This window comes from Perognathus longimembris, chromosome 23 (genome assembly GCF_023159225.1).
Source record: "Perognathus longimembris pacificus isolate PPM17 chromosome 23, ASM2315922v1, whole genome shotgun sequence".
Taxonomy (NCBI): domain Eukaryota; kingdom Metazoa; phylum Chordata; class Mammalia; order Rodentia; family Heteromyidae; genus Perognathus; species Perognathus longimembris.
The window spans coordinates 33,491,012-33,514,661 of record NC_063183.1 but is presented as its reverse complement, the minus strand read 5'-3'; the positions used below and the strand labels follow the sequence as shown (position 1 = coordinate 33,514,661).

Genomic DNA, 23,650 nt, shown 5'->3' with positions numbered 1-23,650 from the left:
CTGGCACCAAAAGGGGGAGGGAAAAATTAATAAAGATAAATGATCTTTTTTGCTTCTGAAAGTAAAACTCCAGCCCACTTTGTCCATACAGAAGAGAGACCTTGCCACGTGGGAGCTGCGGTTCAGGCCATCGGCCCTCCCAAGTCCGCTTCCGGCCACGCCTTTACTCCTCATTAGCTTTGCTCTCGTTGCCAAGCAACCCTCAACTCTGATGTCCTCTATTTGATGGGAATTATCCCAGACTTGCGTTTTTAAAAAATCAGTCTAGAACAGTGGTTCTTAGGAGTTCGCACACCTCTACCAAAGGCGATGCCGACTATAATAAGATCAGCATTGCTTAAGACGTGAACTATGGGAAGGCGAAGAGTTATACAGAATCCGTCATCAAACTGCGCATCTGATTACAGCGTGCAGCCAGCTGTCCACAGACACAGTGCCACCCCAGGAGGTGGAGAAATGTTCCTGGGCGCCCTGGCCTGGACTAAATCTAACCTCCCTCCTTTGTCTAGCCGGTGCTTTCTGTATCCAAAAAAGTTACTTAATTTATGAGACCTGATTTACGGATTGATGTTTGTAAATACAAGAGCTTACAAATCAGGGGATTTAACCTATATATTATTAAAATTGTGTCCACACGGTAGCAGTTACTCAAAAGTTAGCTATTGCTAAAGCAAGTTCTACACCTTTTTCAACAGTCCAGAGAAAAGCTGGGCACTGGAGGCTCATGCCCGACCAAAAAACAATCAAACAAAAAACTAGAAATGCCTAGAGCAACTGACATTCAAGACTTAATAGCTTTTACACACACACACACATGCGCGTGCGCATACACACACAGAGGCACTGGGAGCTCACTCCTGTCATCCTCGCTACTCAAGAGGCTGAGATATGAGGATCATGGTTTAAAGCCAGCCTGAAAAGACCAATCTAAGAGATTCTCATGTCCAACTAACCAGCAAACGGCCAGAAATGGAGGTGCGGAGTAAGTCACAGAGAACAACAACAACAACAAAATCAGGCAAGAACACAAGGCCCCGAGTTCAAGCCCACTATTACCACACTCACTCCACCGCCAAAAAAAAAAAAAGTTTGAAAACTCCTAAAAAAAAGGATTAAGCAGCTGGGCGCTGGTGGCTCACGCCTGTCATCCTAGCTACTCAGGAGGCTGAGATCTGAGGATCACGGTTCAAAGCCAGCCCGGGCAGGAAAGTCCATGAGACTCTTATCTCCAATGAGCCACCAGAAAACTGGAAGTGGCGCTGTGGCTCAAAGTGGTAGAGCGCTAGCCTTGAGCTGAAGAGCTCGGGGACAGCGCCCAGGCCCAGAGCTCACAGAAAAGCATTAAGGAACAGTCAAAAAATAGGAAAGGGATCTATGAAGAGGTAGTACAGACATACAGACAACTGCAAGTGTGGCTAGCCCACTGTGAAAACATGAATGAGGTAGGCTGGACACATCATTAGTGCCTACTGCCTAAAAAGAGGCATTTAAAGCAGGTGGAATCACAAACAAATACAGACTGTGTGTGTATACATGTGTATATAGATATACGTATGGATGTATACACACACACATATTACAAGGAAAACTCAAGTCCACAAAACTGAGGGCTGGTTAGGAAGAAACAAGGATGGCTGAATACTGGAGGATTCTGAGGTAAATCAAGAAAGCAAAAGCAGCAGGGCATGGCGGTTCATGCCTGTAATGCGGGCTTCTGGGGAGGCTACGACCAGGAGGAGCATGACTCTGGGCCAATCCAGGCAAAACATTTTGCAAGACTCCATCTCAACAGAAATGGGCAGCGGTGTGCACCTGTCCACCTCCCGACAGCAGGAAGCATACGCAGGATTGTGAGACCCTAACTACAAAATAGCCGGTGTCAAAAGGGCTGGAAGTGTGGCTCAAGGGCTGGAGCGCCCACTTAACAAGTGCAAGGTCCCAAGTTCAAACCGCTAAAAGCCACACGGTGGCCCCTCTGGAGTGCAGATCTCCGCTTTCTTCTCTGCCCTACCGTCAGCCTTCCTGATAATGGATGCTCTCTGTGACTCACGGGTCTTTGCCTCAGCAGAGCACAGCCTGGTCATCTTACAGGCCGTGCAGACGAATGCAGAAAACCCTGGCAGAATCCATACTTTCCCCTAATAGATTGAGTGTAAGGTTTTGCGCTTGCTTACTAAGTAGTTGCTTGAGCCAAACCTCCATCCTGTTTTGGTCTGATTATTTAAACACAGTGTCTCACGTTTTTGCCCAAGCTGGCCAGGACAGCGATCCTCTATTTCCGCTTCCCATGTAGCTGGGAAGGCCACGCACAGCTTCTTCTGCAGAGAGGCAGTCTGCACAAACTTCTTAGGTTGTTGAGCTCCAAACCACAATCCTCCTGATTTCAGCCTCCAGGTACTTAGGATGACAGGACGAGCTATTAGCACCCAGCTATAAATGAACTTCCAAGATTGCTGTGTTTAACAATGGGCTTGCAAAATTGTGGAAGAGCCAGCAATCTCTCTGGAGCCAGTTCAAAATAATCTAGCATATCACAGCTAGGAGATAAATGTAAGCACCCCAATTCTATAGCCCTAAGAAAAAAGAAAAGATGACAGACATCGGAATCATTCTACGAGGTCTTCAGCACGTGGTAAATTCTTTTCTCCCTCTGAGCTTGTCCTTACACACGCGACTGACCACACAGTGTTGAGGTCCCCGTGACTGCAAATGGGGGCCTCTTGTCCCACACAGTGACTAAGGATTTCACAACAGCGAGGACATCAAACCCAGCACGGCGTTCTTCCCAGCACGAGGCTGGCTCTCCCCCCTCTGACCGGTCTCTGGTTTGTCTGGTGAGCCACTCTGGGGGTGCCCACCCCGACTCCATTACCACAGGACCAGGGCTACAGGCAGAAGGGGACGGGAGGGGAGCCTGGGGCAGAGCCTGCCTTCGAGAGGCCCTTGGACCCAGCCATTGCTGTCTGGGTCAACGATAGAGAAGACAGCTTGAGGCCCCGGCGTCTCCCTCATCTGTTCCCGTGAGAGCAACAGAGATCAGCGGGCACAGGTGCGCTGGGGGGTGACCTGGGCAACAGCGCCCTGTCCCCCGTGCGGGTGAGGACCTGACCAAGGAGGGCCAGGGCATTTGAACTGTCGCTAGTGAGGTTTTGAGGTCCAGCTTCACGTTGTCTTTCTTTGTGTGCCGGTACTGGGGCTCAAACTCAGGGTGCTGTCCCTTGGCTTTCTTGGTGCTCTACCACTTGAGCCACAGCTCCACTTCTGGCTTTTCAGTCACTGATTGGAGATAAGGATCTCACAGACTTCCCTTCCCAGGCTGGCTTTGAACCGCCATCCTCAGAGCTCAGACTCCTGAGTAGCTAGAATCTGGGCACGAGCCCGAGTGCCGGGCTCCGGGCGTTTTACGATCTGGTGAAGGTGAAGACGGCACACGGGCCAGGCGTCTTGCAGTGTGCCTTGCGTTAGGCCGCGTATGGGCACAGTGGGGGGCGGGGGGGGGTGGGAATGGCTCCCAATCGCCTCTACTGCGCTGGTTGTGTAACCATTCTTTTGAAATGGAAACCGATTTGGGTTGAGGCTTGGGCGGGACATCTATACCTTGCCACTCTCTTCTGTTCGAAATGAATCTGGGAATAGAATGGCTTTTTATTTATTCATCCACTTATGGATGTGTGTGCTTTGGGTTGAACCCGGGGACTTGCACGCGCCGGGAAGGAGTTGGGGTACCTTTGAGCTCCACCAGCCCTGTCTCCTTTCTAAGTTGGGAAGCCGACCTCACTGGGAGGCGGTGATTCTCTGAGCTGGACTCTGGGAGGAGCCCAGGCAGCAGGTGTCTGGGAACTTGTCAGATATGCAAATTCCCGGGCCCCACCCTGCCCTGACCTACTCAAGCGGAGAGGGAGGGAGGGAGGGAGGGAGGGAGGGAGGGTGGGGCTCAACTCTCGGCCGAATTGAAAAACAACCTCCACGTGATTCCGCTGCCCCATCCGCCGGGACCCGCGGCTCTGTGGACCGGGCTGAAAGCATTCGCAGTGGCACCCGGAGCGCCCTCGGGTCCTTCCCCAGGCTGCCAGCGAGCTCGGGGCCAGCCCTCAGCCCCGCCAGCATCCCGGGGGGGGGGCGGGCTGCCTGCCTGGCTCCCCACCATCCGCTCGGCCCCCCGCCTCTTCCTGGCCACACTGTGTTCCGACCCAGGGGTCCGGGGTGCGGGGAAGCGCTGACTTCCAAGACGCCGCTGCGCCCCTTCCACGTCCACCCTTCGCCCGGGAGCAGAGCGATCGCGGCTGCAGTAGAAAGCCGGGGCCGCCCCGCCAGGCACGCTTCCCTGGACCGGCTGTGCCGCGCGGAGCTCGCCCGCGGGCGAGCGCCCTCCCCAGCCCGGGGTCGCGGCGGCTCTGCAGGGGCAGGGCGGTGGGGGAGAGAGACGGGGCGGCAGGGGGACGGGGCGGCGGGGGGACGGGCTGCCTCTCTCATCTGTGCCCCAGCACTCGCTCCTGCAGCACCCAGGCTTTCTGTGCCCTGCACGCGGGGGGGGGGGGGGCAGGTGCCCTGGGGAGGGAGGGCAGGTGCCCTGGGGAGGGGGGAGGCAGGTGCCCTGGGGAGGGGGGGGCAGGTGCCCTGGGGAGGGGGGGCAGGTGCCCTGGGGAGGGGGGGGCAGGTGCCCTGGGGAGGGGGGGGGCAGGTGCCCTGGGGAGGGGGGGGTAGGTGCCCTGGGGAGGGAGGGCAGGTGCCCTGGGGAGGGGGGGGCAGGTGCCCTGGGGAGGGGGGGGTAGGTGCCCTGGGGAGGGGGGGGCAGGTGCCCTGGGGAGGGGGGGGCAGGTGCCCTGGGGAGGGGGGGCAGGTGCCCTGGGGAGGGGGGGCAGGTGCCCTGGGGAGGGGGGACAGGTGCCCCCTGCCATCCCCCTCCCTCCCCCCCCACACAGCCCCGCCCCGCCTGCAACGCCAGCTCGCCTGCCCGGCCACTTCTCTCACTTTTCTCGCTTTAAACGCGGCGCCTCTCCCCACGGCCCGCGACGCCCACACGGTCACGCGCCGGGGGCCTGGCACACGGGCCTGGCACACGCGCTGCCTGCATTTCAAAGACTCAAAAGCTATTTTTAAAGCCCCTGAATCCGATCCAGGTTGCCCTTCTAGAAACCACCTTAGGGAAAAAATGTAGGAAGGAGTAACCCGGCGGTGCTCCCTCCCTCCCCTCGGTGCTCCCTCCCTCCCCGTGATGCTACCTCCCCTCCCCAGTGATGCTCCCTCCCCGGTGATGCTCCCTCCCTCCCCGCGGCGCTCCCTCCCTCCCCCCCCCCCCGTGATGCTCCCTCCCTCCCCTTGGTGCTCCCTCCCCGAAGTGCTCCCTCCCCGCGGTGCTCCCTCCCCATGGTGCTCCCTCCCCGGTGATGCTCCCTCCCTCCCCGCGGCCGGCTTACCGAAGGCCTGGATGCAGCCGTCCAGCAGGTCCTCCAGGCTGGCCCCTCTGGCCGGGGGCCCCAGGGGCACCATCATCCCCAGCTGCGTGACCTGGGCCAGGCCGGGGTGGCCGGGCAGGGAGGCGGGCTTCGCCTCTAGTCGCGCTTTGGGGGCAGCTCGGGCGCCATGGAGAGGTTTCCTGGGGAGGAGAGGGCTCGTGAGGGAGGCCACGCCGGGCTCCGGGCTCCCAGGCGGACTGGGGAGGAGAGGGGTGGAGGACAGCCGCGCTGAACGAGGGCACAGCCCTCCCTCCTGGCAAAGGCACTGGACCGACTGGTTGGCTGTCAAAGGGCTGTCTTCCCGGCAAACCACCGGGTGAGAGCTCCCGGGGAAGGGGAAGGATGCGCGGCCTCCCGCTTCCGGAAGGCGGGCGGCAGGTGGCGGACGCCCGGCCCGCGGCTCCGGCCCGCACTTTGACTTGGGCTGCTAAGCCCCCGACGGGGGCCTTGAGAACCGGCGAGGCTAGGAGGCTAGCGAGGCCGGCCTCCCCCGCCAGTCACGCATCTCCAGCAGTGTGAGAAGTGCCGGAGGCCTGGCAGCCTCTGAAACACCTTTAGGGGGCTGGAGGGAGAGGGCCCGGAAGTGGGGAGCAAGAGGGGCAGAGGGCCATCTGAAGTCACTCTGGGTTGGGCCTAAGAGATCACATGCTATAATGGGTCACACAAGAGATCCCCAAGACAACTTTGACCACTACACGTTACTCCGTCAAGTCCTTACTTAGGACCTTGATAACTGAAAAAGAAAAGCAAGCTGGATTCTTAGGAGGGATGTTCTAGAACTAAATGTTAAAGGACAAGTTTGGAATGGACATTCACCTACTCGGTCAGCTCTGTGTGTGTGTGTGTGTGTGTGTGTGTGTGTGTGTACACGCATGTATGTCAGTACTGAGGTTTGAACTCAGGGCGTAGTGCTGTGCCTTAGCTTTTTCAGCTCAAGGCCAGTACTCTACCACGGTTCCCTTTCCCTCCCTCCCTCCCTCCCTTCCTTCCTCTCTCTCTCTCTTTTGCTGGGTAATTAGAGGTAAGAGCACCATGGACTTTCCTGCCCAGCCTGGCCTCAAACCTAGATCCTCAGACCTCAGCCTCTTGCATAGCTAGGATGACAGATGTGACCCTCTGGCACCCAGTCTGCCAGCTTTTTTTTTTTTTTTGATCATGATATCCCTGACACAAGTCATTTCATAAAAATGACTTAGGAAGGGTTTAAAAAGCTTTTCCTCATCACTGGAAAAAAGACACAGATACCTGCAATCTTTCCCAAGTTCAATAGTGATTATTGTGGCTACTGGTACCTTTTGTGGCAGATTGCCATTTAATTCTCTTCTCCCTACTGCGGCTTTGGTTAGTTCATGACTTATTATGAAAGAAGAGAGAAGGTAAAGGAGAAATACACCTTAGATCTGTAATGTCTCGCTATGCTATAGGCAGAGAGCAGCACAGATCACGGAAGCGGTGTTTGCTGGGGGGGGGGGGCATGGTGAAGAAGACGGGAAGGAGAGTACTTGCCAGAGCATAAAACATCTCCTTAGAGGTTAGCTGTTCACGCATGAAGGCAGTCTGGAAGTTCCTTAATACAAAAATACAAAAACCTACTTGGAGAATAAGATGGAGGGGAGGGAAGGCAAGGGCCCAGCAGTTGGATATCTGTCCTCTCAGAGGAACAAGCAGATTCTGCAAGCCCTTCCCCGACACAGGGGAATCTCAGCCACAGGGGCTCGCCGAGTGCTCTGCGCCCGGAGCCCTGGGTTTGGAGGCAGCCTGCTAGGAGACCCTGCCCTCGGCAGGGCCCCACCTTGGGCAGCAGCGCCTTGGCTGTCCAGGGTCTGTGGCACGCCCGCTCCTGGGCCGATCTGCATTCCCACCCGCCAAGGCCAATGCAACTGAAGGAGCCACTGGCATGGGCCACAGGCCCAGTGATCCTGGAAGACCAAGCTCTGGCCGGCCTTGCCCAGGCCCCAGGGCCCTCAGAATCAGATCCGCACCTGAGAACACAACTCAGAAGACAAAAGAGCGGGGGCCACCGGGAACTTGACGAGGGAGAGCCCGAGTTTGGAAACCCCTAGCTGAGAAGTCAGGTTGCTTCTGACATCTGCAGACAAGTTCTCCTCCTCAGGATGCTAAAAACAGGATGTCACTCTGCTACTCTGCCCGACCTGTGAACTGTACCCAGCGCCGCTGTGGCTTTATGCAGCTCACGGCCCTCTCCTTTGCCTGTAACCGTGAACCTTCCACGTCCAGCAGAAGTAGCCAGGAGACTGTCACCAAGAGGCCATGAGGGTGAATGCATTCCAGAACCACAGTCCAACCCTGCCCCCTGGAGCTGTCCCGGGGGCCCCCAGAGCAGGATGGATGGCTCGCCGTCATTTTGCAAAGTACTCCTCTGTGGAGATGGGGAGGCGGGCTGGGGGGAACAGGCTCGCACGCCGCCCGTCTCTCCCGCACGCCCCAGCCTGGCTCCCCCCTTCCCTCCCTGGAAGTGAGGACAACGCTAAACCCACTTGTGCATCCCTTAAGACTAACCCCCCCCCCCCACACACACACACAAGGCAGGCTGGGGAGCTGGCAGCAGGCGCCAGGGGCCGCATCTGCAGTCAGAGCCCCTCCTGCTGGGCCGGAGCTGACTGGAGGGCGAAGGGACCGGGAATTTTCTCTTGGCTGGCGAACCCCTCCTCCCCCCCCCCCTCCTCCCTGGTCCTCCTCCTCCTCCCTGGTCCTCCCTCCTCTCCCCTGGATTCCCACTGGGGTTGGCCGGGCGGGTCTCCCAGGCAGGTGCTCTCAGCAGCACTAGGTGGGACTGGAGGCAGATTCAAAGAAAGATCTAGAAGGCCGCATTTCGGATAGAAAGGAGGAGGGCTTAAGACGCATCACCCGGGAGGCCACGCACGCCGAGGCCGGGGTGGGGTGGGGTGGGGTGGGGGGGGGTTGCAAGCTTGCGGCCCGGGCTGCCCGGGTCCGGAGCCGCGCGCCCGGCCTTGGCGTTTCCTGCCCGGCAGCCTGGAAACCCACGCGGCTGGGGACCGGGGGGACCGAGCCCGCGACCCCCGCCCTGCGCGGGGGGGACGCGGGGGGGAGGGCAGGGTGCGGGTCCCACCCGGCCTCCCCGGGCGCCGTCGCCAGGCGGCGCTGCCGCGGTGCGGGGCGGCGGGGACCCCCGCGCAGGGGGGCGGAGGGCGGCGAGGGCGGCGGGCGCGGGGCCCGGCCCGGCCGCCGTTCCGACGCGGAGCCCCGGGCGGGCTCGGCCCTCGCCCCGCCGCCCTCCGCGGCCTCGCCCGACGTGCGGCCCCGCGCCGCCCCCGCGCCCGTCCCCCCGGGCCCCGCGCCCCGCGCCGCCCGCGCCCGCACTCACCGCGGAGCCTCTCGCGCCTTGCCCAGGGTGCCCATGGCCGCGCCGCCCGGCCGCCTCACCGAGCGCCGCGCATCGCCCGGCCCCGCGCGCCGGCCTCCCCGGCCGCTCCGCCCCGCGCCCCGCGCCCCGCGCCCCGCGCGCCGCCCCGGAGCCCCGCACGCCGGCGCCTGGCGGACCCCACCGCGCGCCCGGCCGGCGGACCCGGCGCCCCGCGAGCCCGGCGCAAAGTTTGTGCGCGGCCCCGGCTCGAGCGCGGCCGACACCTGACGCGCGCCGGGCGGGGGAAGCGCGGGCTCGGCTCCTCCCCGCCGGCGCCGCCCCGGGCTCCCGCCCCGCCCCGCCCCGCCCCGCCGCGCCGCGCCCCGCCTCCCGCCCCGCGGGCCCCCGCACCCCGCCGGCCCCCGCCCCGCCGCCGCGCCCCACCTCCCGCCCCCCGCGGGCCCCCGCACCCCCGCCGGCCCCCGCACCCCGCGGGCCCCCGCACCCCGCCGGCCCCCGCACCCCGCGGGCCCCCGCACCCCGCCGGCCCCCGCACCCCGCGGGCCCCCGCCCCGCCGACCCCCGCACCTCGCGGGCCCCCGCCCCGCCGACCCCCACCTCCCGCCCCGCCCACCCCCCCCCCCGCACCGCAGGCTCCCGCACCGCCGCCCCCGGCCCCGCAGGCTCCCGTCCCCCCCCCCCCCCGTCGCCCCCCACCTCCCGCACCGCAGGCTCCCGCCCCGCCGCCCCTCAACCTGCCGACCCCTGCCCCCCCTCAGGCCCCCGCCCCGCCGAGTTCCCCCCCTCCCCCCCCCCCCCCCCGCTCCGGGAGCCGCCCTGCCCAGCCCCCTGCCCAGCCCCCTGCCCAGCCCCCTGCCCAGCCCCCTGCCCAGCCCCCTGCGCCCCCTGCGCCCCCCGCGCTTCCCCTGCCTCGGGGGCCGGGGCTGGAGCCCCCTGGCGCCCGCCGGGGAGCGGGCTTGGAGGGCCAGAGCCCGGGCGGCCACGGCTGGGGCCTAAACCTGCGCACCGGGCGTCCGCTGGCCGCGCCGGGCCGACGGGAGGGCGCCGGAGCAGGGCCGCGACGGGGCGGGCGTGCCGGCGCGCGGCTCCCCCAGCCCCAGCGGCCAGGCCCGGAGGGGAGCCGGGGACGCGGCCCGGGAGCCACGGCCGGGGGAAGGATGGGCAGGAGCGTGGGGTGGGCCGCGCTCCCCCGCTCTTCCTGCTGGAACCTGGCCGGGAGAGGGGGGCGGGGGGGGGGAAACGAGGGTGGGGGGCACCTCTGCCGTCTACACCCGGCCACCAGCAGACAGCCACGCGCAGGCCCCCGCTCTGCCGGCCGCGCCGTCCTAACCGCGCGCTGGCCCGCACTGCAGACCCCCCCTCCCCCGTCACCACCGCACCCCCTAGCTCCTTGCAGTCACCCCAGCCCGGGAAAGTCAGGCCGAGTCCAGACACATCGATCAGTACCGCCGCGCCCCAGGTTGGGGATTTAGCTCGGTGGAAGAGCACTGGGCCGCACGAGTGCTAGGCACTGAGCTCAGTCCTCCTCTCTGCAAACAAAGCAAAGCAGCAGCAGCAGCAGCAGCAGCGCTCAGGTACGTTGAATAAAGCGTCTTCTTGCGGCCAAGTCCCCTTTGGGGAATGCTTGGGGTGCAGGATGGCGTTAACAGCTCAGAGCGTGAGCTCCGCGGCTCCTGAATCTGAAGCTCGGTCCTCATTGCGTGACCTGAAGCAAGTGAAGAACTTCTCTTAACCCAGTGGTAAAAGTGGGTCCCCACGGGCGCCCCAAAGAAGTTTGGCAAAGTCACATGACACGACCCATGTCTCACTTCCAGTCAGCACCAAGGACATGTTTAATGTGGAAAGGGCGACCTGTGTGCCAGGCCGGGGTGGGGGGGAGGGGACAGGCTGGGAACGGGGGCCCTGTGGTCCCCTTGGCTCACCTTGGCTCCGGGTTGGGGAAGAGCCAGCTGCTCGCAGGAAGTGATGTCTGGCCGGGATGCAAAGGTGACAGAAGGCAGAGCAGAAGTGAGGGAGGAGAAAGAAGAGGCTTTGGAGAAGGAGAACAGAGCAGGTAAGGAAGAGCGGGTGACCTGCGGAGACCCAGCCCTAAGGATCGGCCCCCAGGCCCCGCCGCAGGGTTAAACAAAGCCCTTGAGTCTGACAATCCACAGCCTTTGCTAAGACTCAGAGGCCTCCGGGAGCGGTTCCCAGCTCTGCCCAGGCTGAGATTCATCGAACAACCACACCACTCCTGTGGGGCTGGACAGAGAGGGCCAACTTAATTAAAATCCAATGCCAGGCCTCTGTGCACAGGCCGCCAGGGCCACCTGAACAGCAAGCATTTAAAGAACCACTTTTCTCACACAACCACTACGTTTCAAACTCCTCGTGTCTGTCTAGCTCCTAACTCTGCTCACCCTGCCCAATCATTTCACACCTCCGAAGGGGCACAGGTAAAAGCTGGGGGGGGGGGGGGGAACTCAGTTCTTAGAAAGATTCAAATGATCAGCCAAAGGATGTGTGTGTGTGTGTGTGTGTGTGTGTGTGTGTGTGTGTGTTGGTGGGTGGAGGGTAAAGAGCCGTTCCGTGCGATAAGCGTTTAGACAAGGAGCATGACGGCTCTTGAAGATTGATGGGCAGACTGGCGCGTGAGCAGCGGGAAAGGCGTTACACATTAAAGCGGGGTCACCGGCAGGTGTTTCTTCATTCACTTTAAAGCAGGTCTTTTTCTCCCCCTTTGGCTCCTTTGGCTCATATTTAAGGAAACCTAATGTTCCATGCACAAGTGGCAAGAATTGCCACGCTTGATTTTCACAGTAATGTTCTAATGGCCCCTCCTACCCCTGTGCTAAGTAAGCAGAGCACGGTCCTGTCCCCCCCCCCCCCCCCCGCCCCGCCACAGGCTTCATCATTTTCAGTTCAGCCTGATGCATTATTTTCCAGCTAGAGAGTAAATCTCAATCTCTCGCCTCTCCTCCCCTCCCCTCTCCTCCCCTCCCATCTCCTCTCCTCTCTCGGTTGTGAGGATTGAACATAGGGCCTGGGTGTTCACCCTGAGCTCTTTTGCTCAAGGCCAGCACCCTACCACTGTAAGCCACAGCGCCACTTCTGATTTTCTGGTGGTTAGTGGAGATAAGAGTTTCATGGACTCTCCTGTCCAGACTGGCTTTGAACCAACCTCAATCCTCGTGGCTGAGATTGGATACAGCATGAGCCCCCCACACCTGGTGAGAGGGAAACTCTCCCAGGCAGAGAGCAGCCCGAGGGAAGTTGAACTTGGGCTTGACTCATCCGTGGTAAGGTGTTCTCTCTCTCGTGCCCTCTCAGCCTCGCTCTGGGGCTGGGGAGCTCGGGCCAGGCCAGCTTACCCAGGCAAGGACGACGTTCATTCGTGGGGGCGCTTGCTCGGGCCGCTGCTCCCCCAGAGTCCCACTACCCTGGGTTACAATTTTCTCTTGTTTATGGGCAGCAAGCGGACAGGGAGCCGTGTGGGGAGCGGGAGTGGTGGTTCATGTCACTCTAGGAGGGCAGTTGTTTTATCTTTTTATTCTTTGTCAGTCATGGGGCTTGAACTCTGGGCCTGGGCGCTGTCCCTGAGCTCTTCAGCTCAAGGCTAGTGTTCTGCCACTTGAGCCACAGCGCCACTTCCGGTTTTCTGGTGGTTCATTGGAGGTAAGAGTCTCATGGACTTTCCTGTCTGGGCTGGCTTTGAACCGTGATCCTCAGATCTCAGTCTCCTGAGCAGCTAGGATTACAGGTGTGAGCCACGGGCACCCTGCTAGGCCAGTTTTTTTTTTTTTTTGGCCAGTCCTGGGGCTTGGACTCAGGGCCTGAGCACTGTCCCTGGCTTCTTCTTGCTCAAGGCTAGCACTCTGCCACTTGAGCCACAGCACTACTTCTGGCCGTTTTCTGTATATGTGGTGCTGGGGAATTGAACCCAGGGCCTCATGTATGGGAGGCAAGCACTCTTGCCACTAGGCCATATCCCCAGCCCCTAGGCCAGTTGTTTTATGTACATATATATATATATATATATATATAGATAGATAGATAGATACATATGGACCAGGTCTCAAACTCAGCATCTGATACTTTCGCTCATTGGTTGGTGCTCTACCACCTGCGCCACGCCTCCAACCCCTGCTGTTGTTCATGTGTAACTGTGTGCCTGCTCCAAGGACACAGCTGTAGCTGACCTTTGTGGGCTGTGCGCGCGCGGTTGGATGTCCACTTGTCTTTTCCTGCCTTGTCCCGGCAGGGCTCTCCAGTCAGTGCCCGGGAGCCCGTCCCCACACAGCCTGGCTCGCCCAGCGGGGGGCTCTGCTCCCTCGCACCGGGTTTGCGGTTCACCAGCGATACAGTCGCGTGCAAGAGTGCGTTATCGTGGAGGTGGCGCTGTGGCACAAGTGGTCGAGGGCTAGCCTTGAGCACAAAGAGGCTCAAGGACAGTCAGTGCCCAGGCCCAGAGTTCAAACCTAAGACCGGGAAACAGAAAAGTGCATCGTCAGAATTAGAAATGCATTAATAAAGAACAAAACAGCCGAAAGCTTCTATGGGCTGCAAATATAATCGAGACTGCTGGCATCTCTGTCTAGTTTGTAACTGACTGTAACCTATTTTTTTGGAGGGAGGATTTCTCAGTATCCATCCTTAAGAGATGCTCAATTTATAGCAAAAGCCGACAGTGCCCATTTGCTGTTTTGTACTGTTTCCGTTTCCTCCCACACCTGGCAATATACATGGAAAATACCTCGTTCTGAGCATGGGGGGGGGGCAAGGAAGTGTACCCACACGTGTGCAAGCACCAGCTCTGGAGTACCTGCCTTGCCAGTCTTCGGTGAGGGAGGGAGAGGCATTGCCACCTGCGGAAGGAAGTGTCCTCTGGGTGACATACAGGTGCCCCAAAGTGACAGCGTGCTCCCAGAGGGAGTGACTCCTGACCGATCTTAATTTGGCCCAGGCAGGTGTGAGCCGGCTGTGCTAGGAGTTGCTTTGAGATTGTTAGCTTCTATGTGGGGTGGGGTGGGGGGGTGTGAAGAAATCAGAGTTAGATTTATGATGTATGTGAGAAATAAGCAAGTTATATATATTCAATGTTAATGGTGTTTTTAAAATAAATCCTCTCAGGATCAGGGTTGCCGTGACTCTGCCCTGTAGCGGCAGAAAAATGGACACCGGGAGAGGGTGGCGTGGGGCAGCTCATCACCTTCGCATCCCAAGACAACACCCCCAGAAGACCCACCTCCACTCGGCGGAGTGTCACAAGCACCTGCTGGCATCCGCCCACCTCTTCCTCCACAGAATTAAACAAATACAGCCCCTCAGGAGGTGAGATCAAGGATTGTACATCCAAACCAGTCGGGGGCAGACACGTCCGAGAGACTCGTACCTCCCATTAACCACCGAGAAGCCAGAAGCGGGAATGTGCTCAGGTGGTAGCGCACCAACCTGGAGATAGGAGAGCCAAGCAGGAAAAGTGTGAGCCCCTGAAATCGAGGTGTAATACTGGGGCATGCACACCAGCATGTGCGTGCTCACTCACGCGCACACACACATGCACTCACATACAAATATTAAGAATACGTTTTAGGACGCCATTGGCATAGAGAGGAGTGTGATCTGGATTGTTTGCATGCTTCGATGTGCATGACAATCCCTGTCATTTTTGTTGGGCTTTGGAAGAGAGGAAATGGAAAGCTGTCGTGGGTCCCGAGCAGGGTCTGTCCTGGCTAAGCTGTCCCCCGAGTGAAGGTCGGCATTTGACCTTGTAGGTACTCCTCCTTAGGAAGGGCTGGGCGGGAGGCCAAGGAGCCAGGCCCCTCCAGAGGGTCAGTCACCCCCACGGGATGCCAGCTGCTCAGCTGTCGTGTCAGCCACCATCAGGATTTGGGCCTCGCTCCTTAGCCTCGCATCGGCTTCCCCCTCAAAATGACAAGGGTGGGGGAGCTGTGAACTCAAGGCTTCTTTTGGCCCTGCCCCAAGTTTTCACTTTCAAATTCTTTGAAAAGCGAAAGGAGAAGTCAATGTGCTGTTAACATGTCACTGGCCATTCTAGCTTGGTATTCGTTCTCACAGGACAGGCACGTGTGCTGTGTGTGTGTGTGTGTGTGTGTGTGTGTGTGTGTGTGTGTGTGTTTCCTTTATCGATGGGGACAGAAAACGGTTTCTTCCTGTAATTTGTGTGTGTGTACGTATGCCAGTACTGGTTCTTGAACTCAGGGTCAGACGCTCTAACTTGGCTTTTTAACTCAAGGCTAGTGCTCTACTTGAGCCACAGCTCTACTTCCGGCTTTCTGCTGGTAGATTGGAGGTAAGCATCTCACAGAGCTTTCTTTCCCCAGTGTGGCTGCAAACTCCGATTCTCAGATGGCAGCCTCCTGAGTAGGTCAGATTACCGATGTGCGCCACTGATGCCTAGCTTAATATATATATATTTTTAATTTTTGAGAGTCTTTACAAGAAAAAGGAAGTTATTAGATCTAGCGATTGAAGCATCATTCCTTAGGTCTTTCTAACTGCAAACCAAGAAGTATTACTTATTAAGCTATGCTTACAACAGAGTGTTTAGCTGAAGTGGTTTACACCGCCAGCCGAGCTAGCAAGCACAGCAAGTGTAAAGCCCTCAGTTCAGACTCTGGCACTGGCAAATAGTTCTCTCCTGGGAGTCCTAAAATTACATTGAAAAACAACAGAGGCTGGGAAGGTGGCTTAGTGGTAGAGTGCTTGCCTTGCATGCATGAAGCCCTGGGTTTGATCCCTTGGTACTACATAAACAGAAAAATCCAGAAGTGTCGCTGTGGCTCAGGTGGCAGAGTGCTAGCCTTCAGCAAAAGGAAGCCAGGGACAGTGCTCAGGCCCTGAGTTCAAGCTCCAGGACTGGCAAAAAAAAAACACAACAGAATAAAACAAAAATCATATAGGGTCCTACTTTGTGCCTTGGCAAGTCTGGACTGTGACACTATTTACTCTTCTTACACAGCTGAGAAGGCAGATCCTGCCACCACACCCAGCTTTTTAAAAAAATTATTTATTTATTAAACAAATTTTTTTGACAAGGTGTTAGGATAAAGGGGTACAGTTACATAGTAGGGCAGTGTGTACATTTCTTGTGTTATCTTACACCGTTTTTCTTTCCCTTCCCTAGGTCAAGTAGACATATATACAATATACAATGTATCAAGAACATATACAGTAGCCACGTGGCCAAGCCCAAGAAAATTCGCCTAGGGCTTTAAATGCAACGTCGATATTAGACAATATGTCGACAGTAGTCTTATATGAACGTACATACATAGCTTTTGAGCTATTATGATCCACTGAGAGGTCAATTTTTGACCTTTATATGTTGAGTAGTTGTTTGGTTTTAGTTACATATTGTTGGGTCACTGCCCCAATCTTGTGGGAAATACCATTTGACAAGAGGTTTTTGGTTTCACAGACCTGGTCTCTACTGTCTCTCCGTCACCCCATCTTAACAGTCATATATCAGGGAGATCATGCCCCTTTTTTTCTGTGTTCGAGGCTTGTCTCGCTCAACATTATTTGTTCAAGTTCTGACCATTTCCCTGTGAATAACAATATTTCACCATTCCTAATCGCTATGTAGTATTCCATTGTGTATAGGTACCATATTTTTTGGATCCATTCATCTGTGGAGGGGCATCTGGGTTGTTTCCGTATTTTGGCTATTGTGAATTGTGCTGCGATAAACATGGAAGTGCAGATGTCTTTTTTTTTTTTTTTTTTTTTGGCCAGTCCTGGGGCTTGGACTCAGGGCCTGAGCACTGTCCCTGGCTTGCAGAAGTTTTTTTGATATCTTGGGACCTGTTGTTCAGGATAGATGCCTAGGAGTGGTATGGCTGGGTCATAGGGTAGGTCTATATTGAGCTTTTTGAGAAACCTCCATACTGTTCTCCAAAGTGGTTGTACTAATTTGTACTCCCACCAACAGTGGAGAAGGGTTCCTCTTTCCCCGCACCCCCTCCAGCATTTGTTGTTGCCTGAGTTCAGAGTATAGGCCATTCTAACTGGAGTGAGGTGGTATCTCAGGGTTGTTTTTATTTGCATTTCCTTTACTACCAGGGATGTTGAGCATTTCCTCATATGTTTCTTTACAATTTTTATCTCTTCTCCTATGAAGTCTCTCTTTAGCTCCTTTGCCCATTTCCTAATTGGTTTACTGGGCTTGGAGGGGCTTAGTTTTTTGAGTTCTCTGTAGGTGACAAGTATCAGGCCTTTGTCTGTTGCTGTGCTGGTAAATATCCTTTCCCATATGGTTGGCTGTCTTTCTATTTTGGTGGCTATGTCCTTAGCTGTGCAGAAACTTTTTAATTTGTAGTAGTCCCATTTGTCGAGTCTCTCCCCTATTTGTTGTGCCCCTGGGACTCTATTCAGGAAGTTCCTTCCTGTGCCTATAAGTTCTAGCGTCTTTCCTACTCTGTCCTTTAGTAGTTTCAAGGATTCAGGTCTGATGTTGAGGTCCTTGATCCGTTTTGGGTTGATCTTGGTGCATGGTGCTAGGCTTGGGTCTACTTTGAGTTTTCTGCATATGGCTGCCCAGTTCTCCCAGCACACACACCCAGCTTTTTATTGGTTGAGAGGGAGGTCTCAAGAAGTATTTATTATTTATTTTGCCTAGGCTGTCTACAAACCTCAATCCTCTTGATCTTTGCCTCCTAAGTAGCTAGGATTTCTGGCATGAGCCACTCCCCTGGCTTGTGTGCTGTAACTTTAGGGATAAGCGTGTGGCTATCTGAAAACTAGGACAGGTTCCTGAAAGACAGGGGTGGCTTTGGAAGCAGAGTCTTAGCCTCCACGTTCTTGGCAGGCATAGCTCTCTCGGAACACTATGTTCATTGTTGTCTCATGACACAAATTCAACCGGAGCTAAAGAAAATTGAGGTTTCAAAAGAGTGACCAGAACAAAAGTCCTTTTGGTGGGTCGTGTTCCGAATTTCTTTCCTTAAGTGAACCAAAGTCGTTTGTTCTGTGGACGGGACGGGCTGCCTGAAACCGTGTCACCTGGAAGCTGGGCGGCCTGCACTCTGACTGGAGTCCCTGACACTCGCTGCTCGGCACAAAGTCCTTCTGGACGGGGAGCAAAGGAGCTGGCCTTCCCTCTCTTACCCGTAGTGGTTCTCATGAGCTTCATGAGGGCAGGGCTGTATCACATGAACATATCCAAAAGAAATAATACTTGGACAGGAATAGAGTCCGGGGGAAAGATGACCCTCTTACCAGTCTGTCTGTCTGTCTGAAAGCTTTACTGATCTAGCAGTTTCTTAGCGAGGTTAAACTCAGATATCCGCTGGTACTGGCTGCATGGTTGGAACACAGAAAGTGTCTCCTAGACTGAACACAACTGAGGCGACAAAGACCTCAAAACCATGGTGGGAATGTGGCTTAGCGGTAGAGCGCTTGCCTAGCATGCATGAAACCCTGGGTTCGATTCCTCAGCACCACATACACAGAAAAAGCCGAAAGTGGTTTTGTGGCTCAAGTGGCAGAGTGCTAGCCTTGAGCAAAAAGAAGCCAGGGACAGTGCTCAGGCCCTGAGTCCAAGGCCCAGGACTGGCAAAAAAAAAAAAAGGTGGGGGGGCTAGGAACATGGCTTAGTGGCAGAGTGCTTGCCTCCTATACATGAAGCCCTGGGTTCGATTCCTCAGCACCACATAAACAGAAAAAGCCAGAAGGGACGCTGTGGCTCAAGTGGTAGAGTGCTAGCCTTGAGCAAAAAGAAGCCAGGGACAGTGCTCAGGCCCTGAGTCCAAGGCCCAGGACTGGCAAAAAAAGGTGTGTGTGGGGTGGGGCTAGGAACATGGCTTAGTGGAAGAGTGCTTGTCTTGCATGCTTGAAGCCCTGGGTTCGATTCCTCAGCACCACATATACAGAAAAAGCCAGAAGTGGCGCTGTGGCTCAAGTGCTCAAGTGGTAGAGTGCTAGCCTTGAGCAAAGAGAAGCCAGGGACAGTGCTCAGGCCCTGAGTTCAAGCCCAGGACTGGCAAAAAAACAAAACAAAACAGACCCCCAAACCATCGGAGGTGAACCTGTTTCCTGGGTGTAGGAGGAGATTGGGCTTGAGGCCTCTGGAATTAAGCCAGACTGAATCTGACAAATTGGGGACCAGGGAGTAGGTCTCCCGAGGGACTTTCAGGGGCCCGGGTTGGGGAACCCCAGGCCTTTCCTAACTTCCTCTGGAGGTTTTAGTAGCGAGGTGATTGCTTCCTCTTGGGGTTCTGAGGACGGACTTGTCATCCCTGCCGGTTCCTTGACTATTCACGAGTCTTCCCCAAGACAGAGGCAAGGGCCGTGTGGAGGAGTCACCTACATGTTGAGAACCGCACCGTCTCTTCAAGATCGAGCTTGGCTTTCTGACCAGGGAAGGGGCCAGCGTACCTGACAAGACTGCCGTAAAAATGACTTGCAGAAAACGTCCACACCCGAGGAGTCACCTCCATGCAGCCCCCGCCCTGTGCTCTGCTCGGTTTTGATGAGCGCAGCGCCCGCTTAGCCCGAGCCACAAAGCTGGAGCAGGTGCAGCTGACGTGCCAGGTTTGTGTTCGTGTGCGGTGCCAGTCCCGGGGCTTGCGCTCAGGGCTTCATGCTCTTGCTTGGCTTTTGGCTTGAGGCTGTTGCTCTACCACGTGAGCCACACCATTTCTGGTTAACTGGCAATGAGAGCTGCACAGATGTGTCTGCCCAGGCTGGCTTTGAACCAGCTTCCTCAGATCTCAGCTGCCCGAGTAGCTAGAATTACAGGCCTGAGCCCCTGGCACCCCGCAAGTTCAAAATTCTTAAAGGAAATTAGAACGTACTCTATTTTAGCCATCTCCCCTGTGCTGTCCACCTCCCAGCTCACATCTAGTGTACAGACAGCCCCTCCCCCTTTCTCAGGGCCTCCACGGAGCCTTTCCTTTAGCCTTCCCAGCCGTGGTGCCCCAGAAACCCTGTTCCTGCTCTGTAGAGATGGTTCAGCAGATCCTACCCTCCTGCAAGGAGGCGTTTATAACTTCACAAGTTTATTTTTAAGTGATGTCTCTTTGAGAGCAAATAGAATCTGGGATGTGGTCTCATTTTAGGGCCACAGCTAGGAGCAGAGGCATGAGAAAGGATTTTAATTTTAGCTGTCACATCGTGGCATCCCTACTCTTAGAGAATACTTTTGTTTAAAAAAAGGAAAGGATGAAGTGGTGTCATTTCCGAGCACACTCTCCCAAACTACTACGTCATGGCGTTGGAGGAACCTGTGGTTCCTCAAAGGCCATGCTTGACATCTCTCTGACCTTCCACTGAGATGGGCCCGAAAACCTGAGCCTTCCTCCCCGAAGCAAGCCGGAGGTGTCCCCTGAGGGGCGAGCGGGTAAGATGACAGTGGCTTCCCGGCGAGTGATTTGCCAAGTACACACGGCCACTGTGATTTTGTCACCTAAGGTGGAACGGAGGGTCTGCGCCCCAGGACCCAGCGCTCGGGAAGCTATTTTCTCCAGGAGGAAGCAGGAAGGAGAGCTACAAAAGAAAAGTCATTTGATAAAGAAAGGGCTCACTCTGTTGACGCAGTGGATTGCAATCAGTTAGTCAACTAAGGTTTGATAAAGGCTTCTGGAAGGTGCAGAGTCACGAACGCCCTGGTCATTGTTCAACCTCGGGGTGACCTTCCCCATCCACAGAGGAGACGTTGATCTCTGAAACACAGTGGTCTCCTTAGGACTTAAGGAACGTTCTTCACACGGGGAAAGCCACCCGTGAGAAACACAACCAGCTTAGTCCTCAAGCTACCAACAGAGCCCTGGACAAATGGCAGGTCTCATAGGCAGAGGGAGAGAACTGAAGGCTGGAGGCCCTGCACCTCCTGGAGGCCGAGGGGAAAGCCTGCCTCCAGTTGTTCAAAGTTCATCTCTCCTTGTAACTTTGCCACCGGCATACTGCATCTCCAGGAATCTTACTCCCACTAGTGTGGCTTTCTAGAAATTGCTTTGGGCCTAAGAAACTGGAGATTACACAAGACAGATCTTTTGTACTTCATTGGTTTATGTCGCTGTGTATTTTTGATGTAGTTTAAAAATATCTTCCAGAGGATATTCCTATGTGCAACATTAGTACATGTACAAAAGGATGGTGGTCAAATAAGCGTGCAGGGTTAGTCCAAGCTGCATAGGTTTCTCTGTGGCAGGGTTGTTTGAAACCTTTCACCAACTCCTTTAATGAATCTCAGGAGTTTCTGAAATTTTTCTCAGAGTCCCATGACACAATAGTGAGTTAACCAACACACTCGGAGTGACATCAGTTATTGGAGGTGTCCTTACACGGTTGGCATCTGACATATTCCACAGGGAGACATCATGGGTAGCCAAAGAACACGGGTGTCATAAGACCTGGGTTCGAATCCTTAGCTCCTATTAGCAACAGCAGCAGCGAGCAATCGCAAGTTGCCTAGCCTCACTGTCATCATCTTTATAGCTGGCTAATCAGGGCCATACTTGGTTTGCAGGGCAACAGCTGGGAACATCTGCTGAGAGCTCTGAACTCACGCAAGTGTAAGTCTGCGGTTCCTGTTAGGATAGCAACGCATCTCCGAACAGCTCAAGAGACCCCGTCTCTCATTTGCTTGGCCCCTGATTCAGCGAGACGCCATCTCTCTTTGCCTTTATCTACTCTTCACCAAATCAACACAGTGGAATGCCTCTTTGGGGGCAAGATACTAGTTGATTCTGGGATAATTCCGCCAAGACTCATAGCAATCTCTCGGGAGATGAGCATCCTTCAGAGGTCGCGAGTGGCGGTTTCCCGTGGGGATACCCCGCCGATGCGCGGGGTGCCTTGGCTTGCGGGGCTGAGCACGGCCCGAGGGAGCACCGTGCCTTTTCTTCATGGTCATGATTGCGTCTCGTTCACTGAACCGCGTGGCAGTGGAGGAGCTTTGCTGGGGCCGATTTTCTCCCATCACTCCTGCAGACCTAACTTGCTTCTCCAACATTCGGGTTATGTAACGACTTCCCCAAAGGAAAGGGAGAGGCTGGGCTGGGGTGGTTTTGGAATGGCTGCACACTGTCGCCCTGGGGTCCCGCCTCGCTGCCCGTCTGCGGGTTGGTGTGAAGCTGCACTTGGAAGTGACTGTGTTTCCCACGGGCCATGGTTGAGGATGTCTTGAAAGGGGTGGGCCGAGGCCCACGGACCACATTGGGAACCAAGGGCATAGCAGACCTGAGAAGCGGGGCACCGGGGGTTTGAAGCCCTGTGCCGTGAAACAGTCACGCAATGCACAGCCCCTCCTGCCCGCCAGACACTGCTGTGTGCACTTGACACACATTAACTCCCGTGCAGCTCCAAAATAGCACTGCGGGGGTGTGCGGTGATTAGCCGGGACCCACGTGTGAGGAGAGGAGCGAGGCGACGCTGCCTACTCCACAGTGTGGGGCTCGCAGCGGGGAAGTGGGGGCCTGGAATGGGGGCGCCTCGGGCACCTGGCCCCCAGCGACCCGCCTGCCTGTGGCTGAGTGGATCCTGGCTGGACACCTGGCCCCATGCAGCCAGCTCGCTGGCTAAGCGGGTCCTCGTGTGTTTGCAGCAGGAGCGGCCACGGTTCTGGTGTCTAGAAAGAGGGCAGGAAGGGGGCTGCCACGTGGACTGTGGCAAGCGGACGAGGACACATGGGGGGGGTGGGCAAGAAAGCCCTGGGGTCCCAGGACACAGACGATGTCTGTGGTGTGACAGGCCCAGGTTGGAATATGGCGTCTGTCATTTCTGACACTGGATAAAGTACCTGCTACTCTAAAGCCCCACGCGTGCTCCGGGCCTGACCTCTGTGTAACCAACTCCTACGTACGGCTTCACGCGTGCATTGCGTCTCACACAGACGGCAACCGCGTAACGTGCGCCGTTCCCTTCCGACAGCAGGCTAGTCATGATCCTCACATCCTAGAGAACGGAAACCCCCCACCACATGTTTCCTGAAAGTATGCTTTGTTTTCACTCCATTAAGCTCTTTGCATGGCCACTTTACTTTTGTGTGTGTGTCTTTGTTCAATTTCATTCTGGGTTGGAGGAGCCAAGAATCTGGGATCTTCACCTCCTTAACCACACACAGGAACTCCTAGATCATCTTCCCTCCCTTCGTAACCACCTTTTATGGCCCCCACCTTCCCCCTTCCGCCTCTCTAACAGCTCCCCTATCACTTTCCTAGCCTTCCCTGCCACCCCTCAATTCCACACCTGACAGAAAACACAGAGACACTTCTTTGGAGCCTGACTCACTTCATTGAACATGACCTGGATTTGCCGCCGTCCTGGACTCTCGTTTTGGAGGCCAGCAGGATGCTGTTTCTGTGGTCCCTGCTTGTAAACTAGAGAACCTCTAGACAGAAAACAAAATCCCAGTTTCTCCAGGGGCAGGGGGCCTGAAGGGAAAATCGGGTTACAAGAGAGTAGAGGGAAGACAGGAAAGAGGCGGAGAGGGGAGGGGAGGGGGGCAGGGACCACTGCCTCAGTGTTTCAGGGAAGGTCTGGGAAAATCAGCTAGACCACCCTCAGCCCATCCTCAGTCGGGGCACCCTCCAGGAAGTCAGTTCAGCTGGTTCAGAGCTCAGTTTGTGGTACTGACACCCTTCCTTACAAGAAAGGTTTGCTGAGGACAGAGGAAGGAGTCTTAGCTTAGGAAGGCTTCCCGGAAACTCTGAACATTTGAACAGAAAAACTTGCAATGGGTCTTAGCTACGCCTCCTCCATGCTAAACATAGGACGGCAGCTGGCTTCCTCCCTCCCAGCAGCCTCTGTATTGATTTCCTTGGAGTTGGAGCCGCTGCACCGACCTCCAGGGCTGGCTTCCTGTCCCGGCTTCTCCCCTTTGAGGTCTGTGTTTCTCAGCGACAGC

The 23,650-nt window shown here is 56.4% G+C and overlaps 1 protein-coding gene across 1 annotated transcript in view; it reads right to left on the bottom strand.

The window, feature by feature from the left end:
- Rasgrp1 (RAS guanyl releasing protein 1) overlaps nucleotides 1-8,862 on the bottom strand; it is a 38,117-nt gene extending 29,255 nt beyond the window's left edge. Inside the window, 2 exon segments of the mRNA XM_048332614.1 lie at nucleotides 5,418-5,596; nucleotides 8,803-8,862. Of these exon segments, the coding sequence (XP_048188571.1) occupies nucleotides 5,418-5,596; nucleotides 8,803-8,837 (214 nt within the window). The 5' untranslated portion in view covers nucleotides 8,838-8,862.
- Between the last annotated feature and the right edge of the window lie 14,788 nt (nucleotides 8,863-23,650).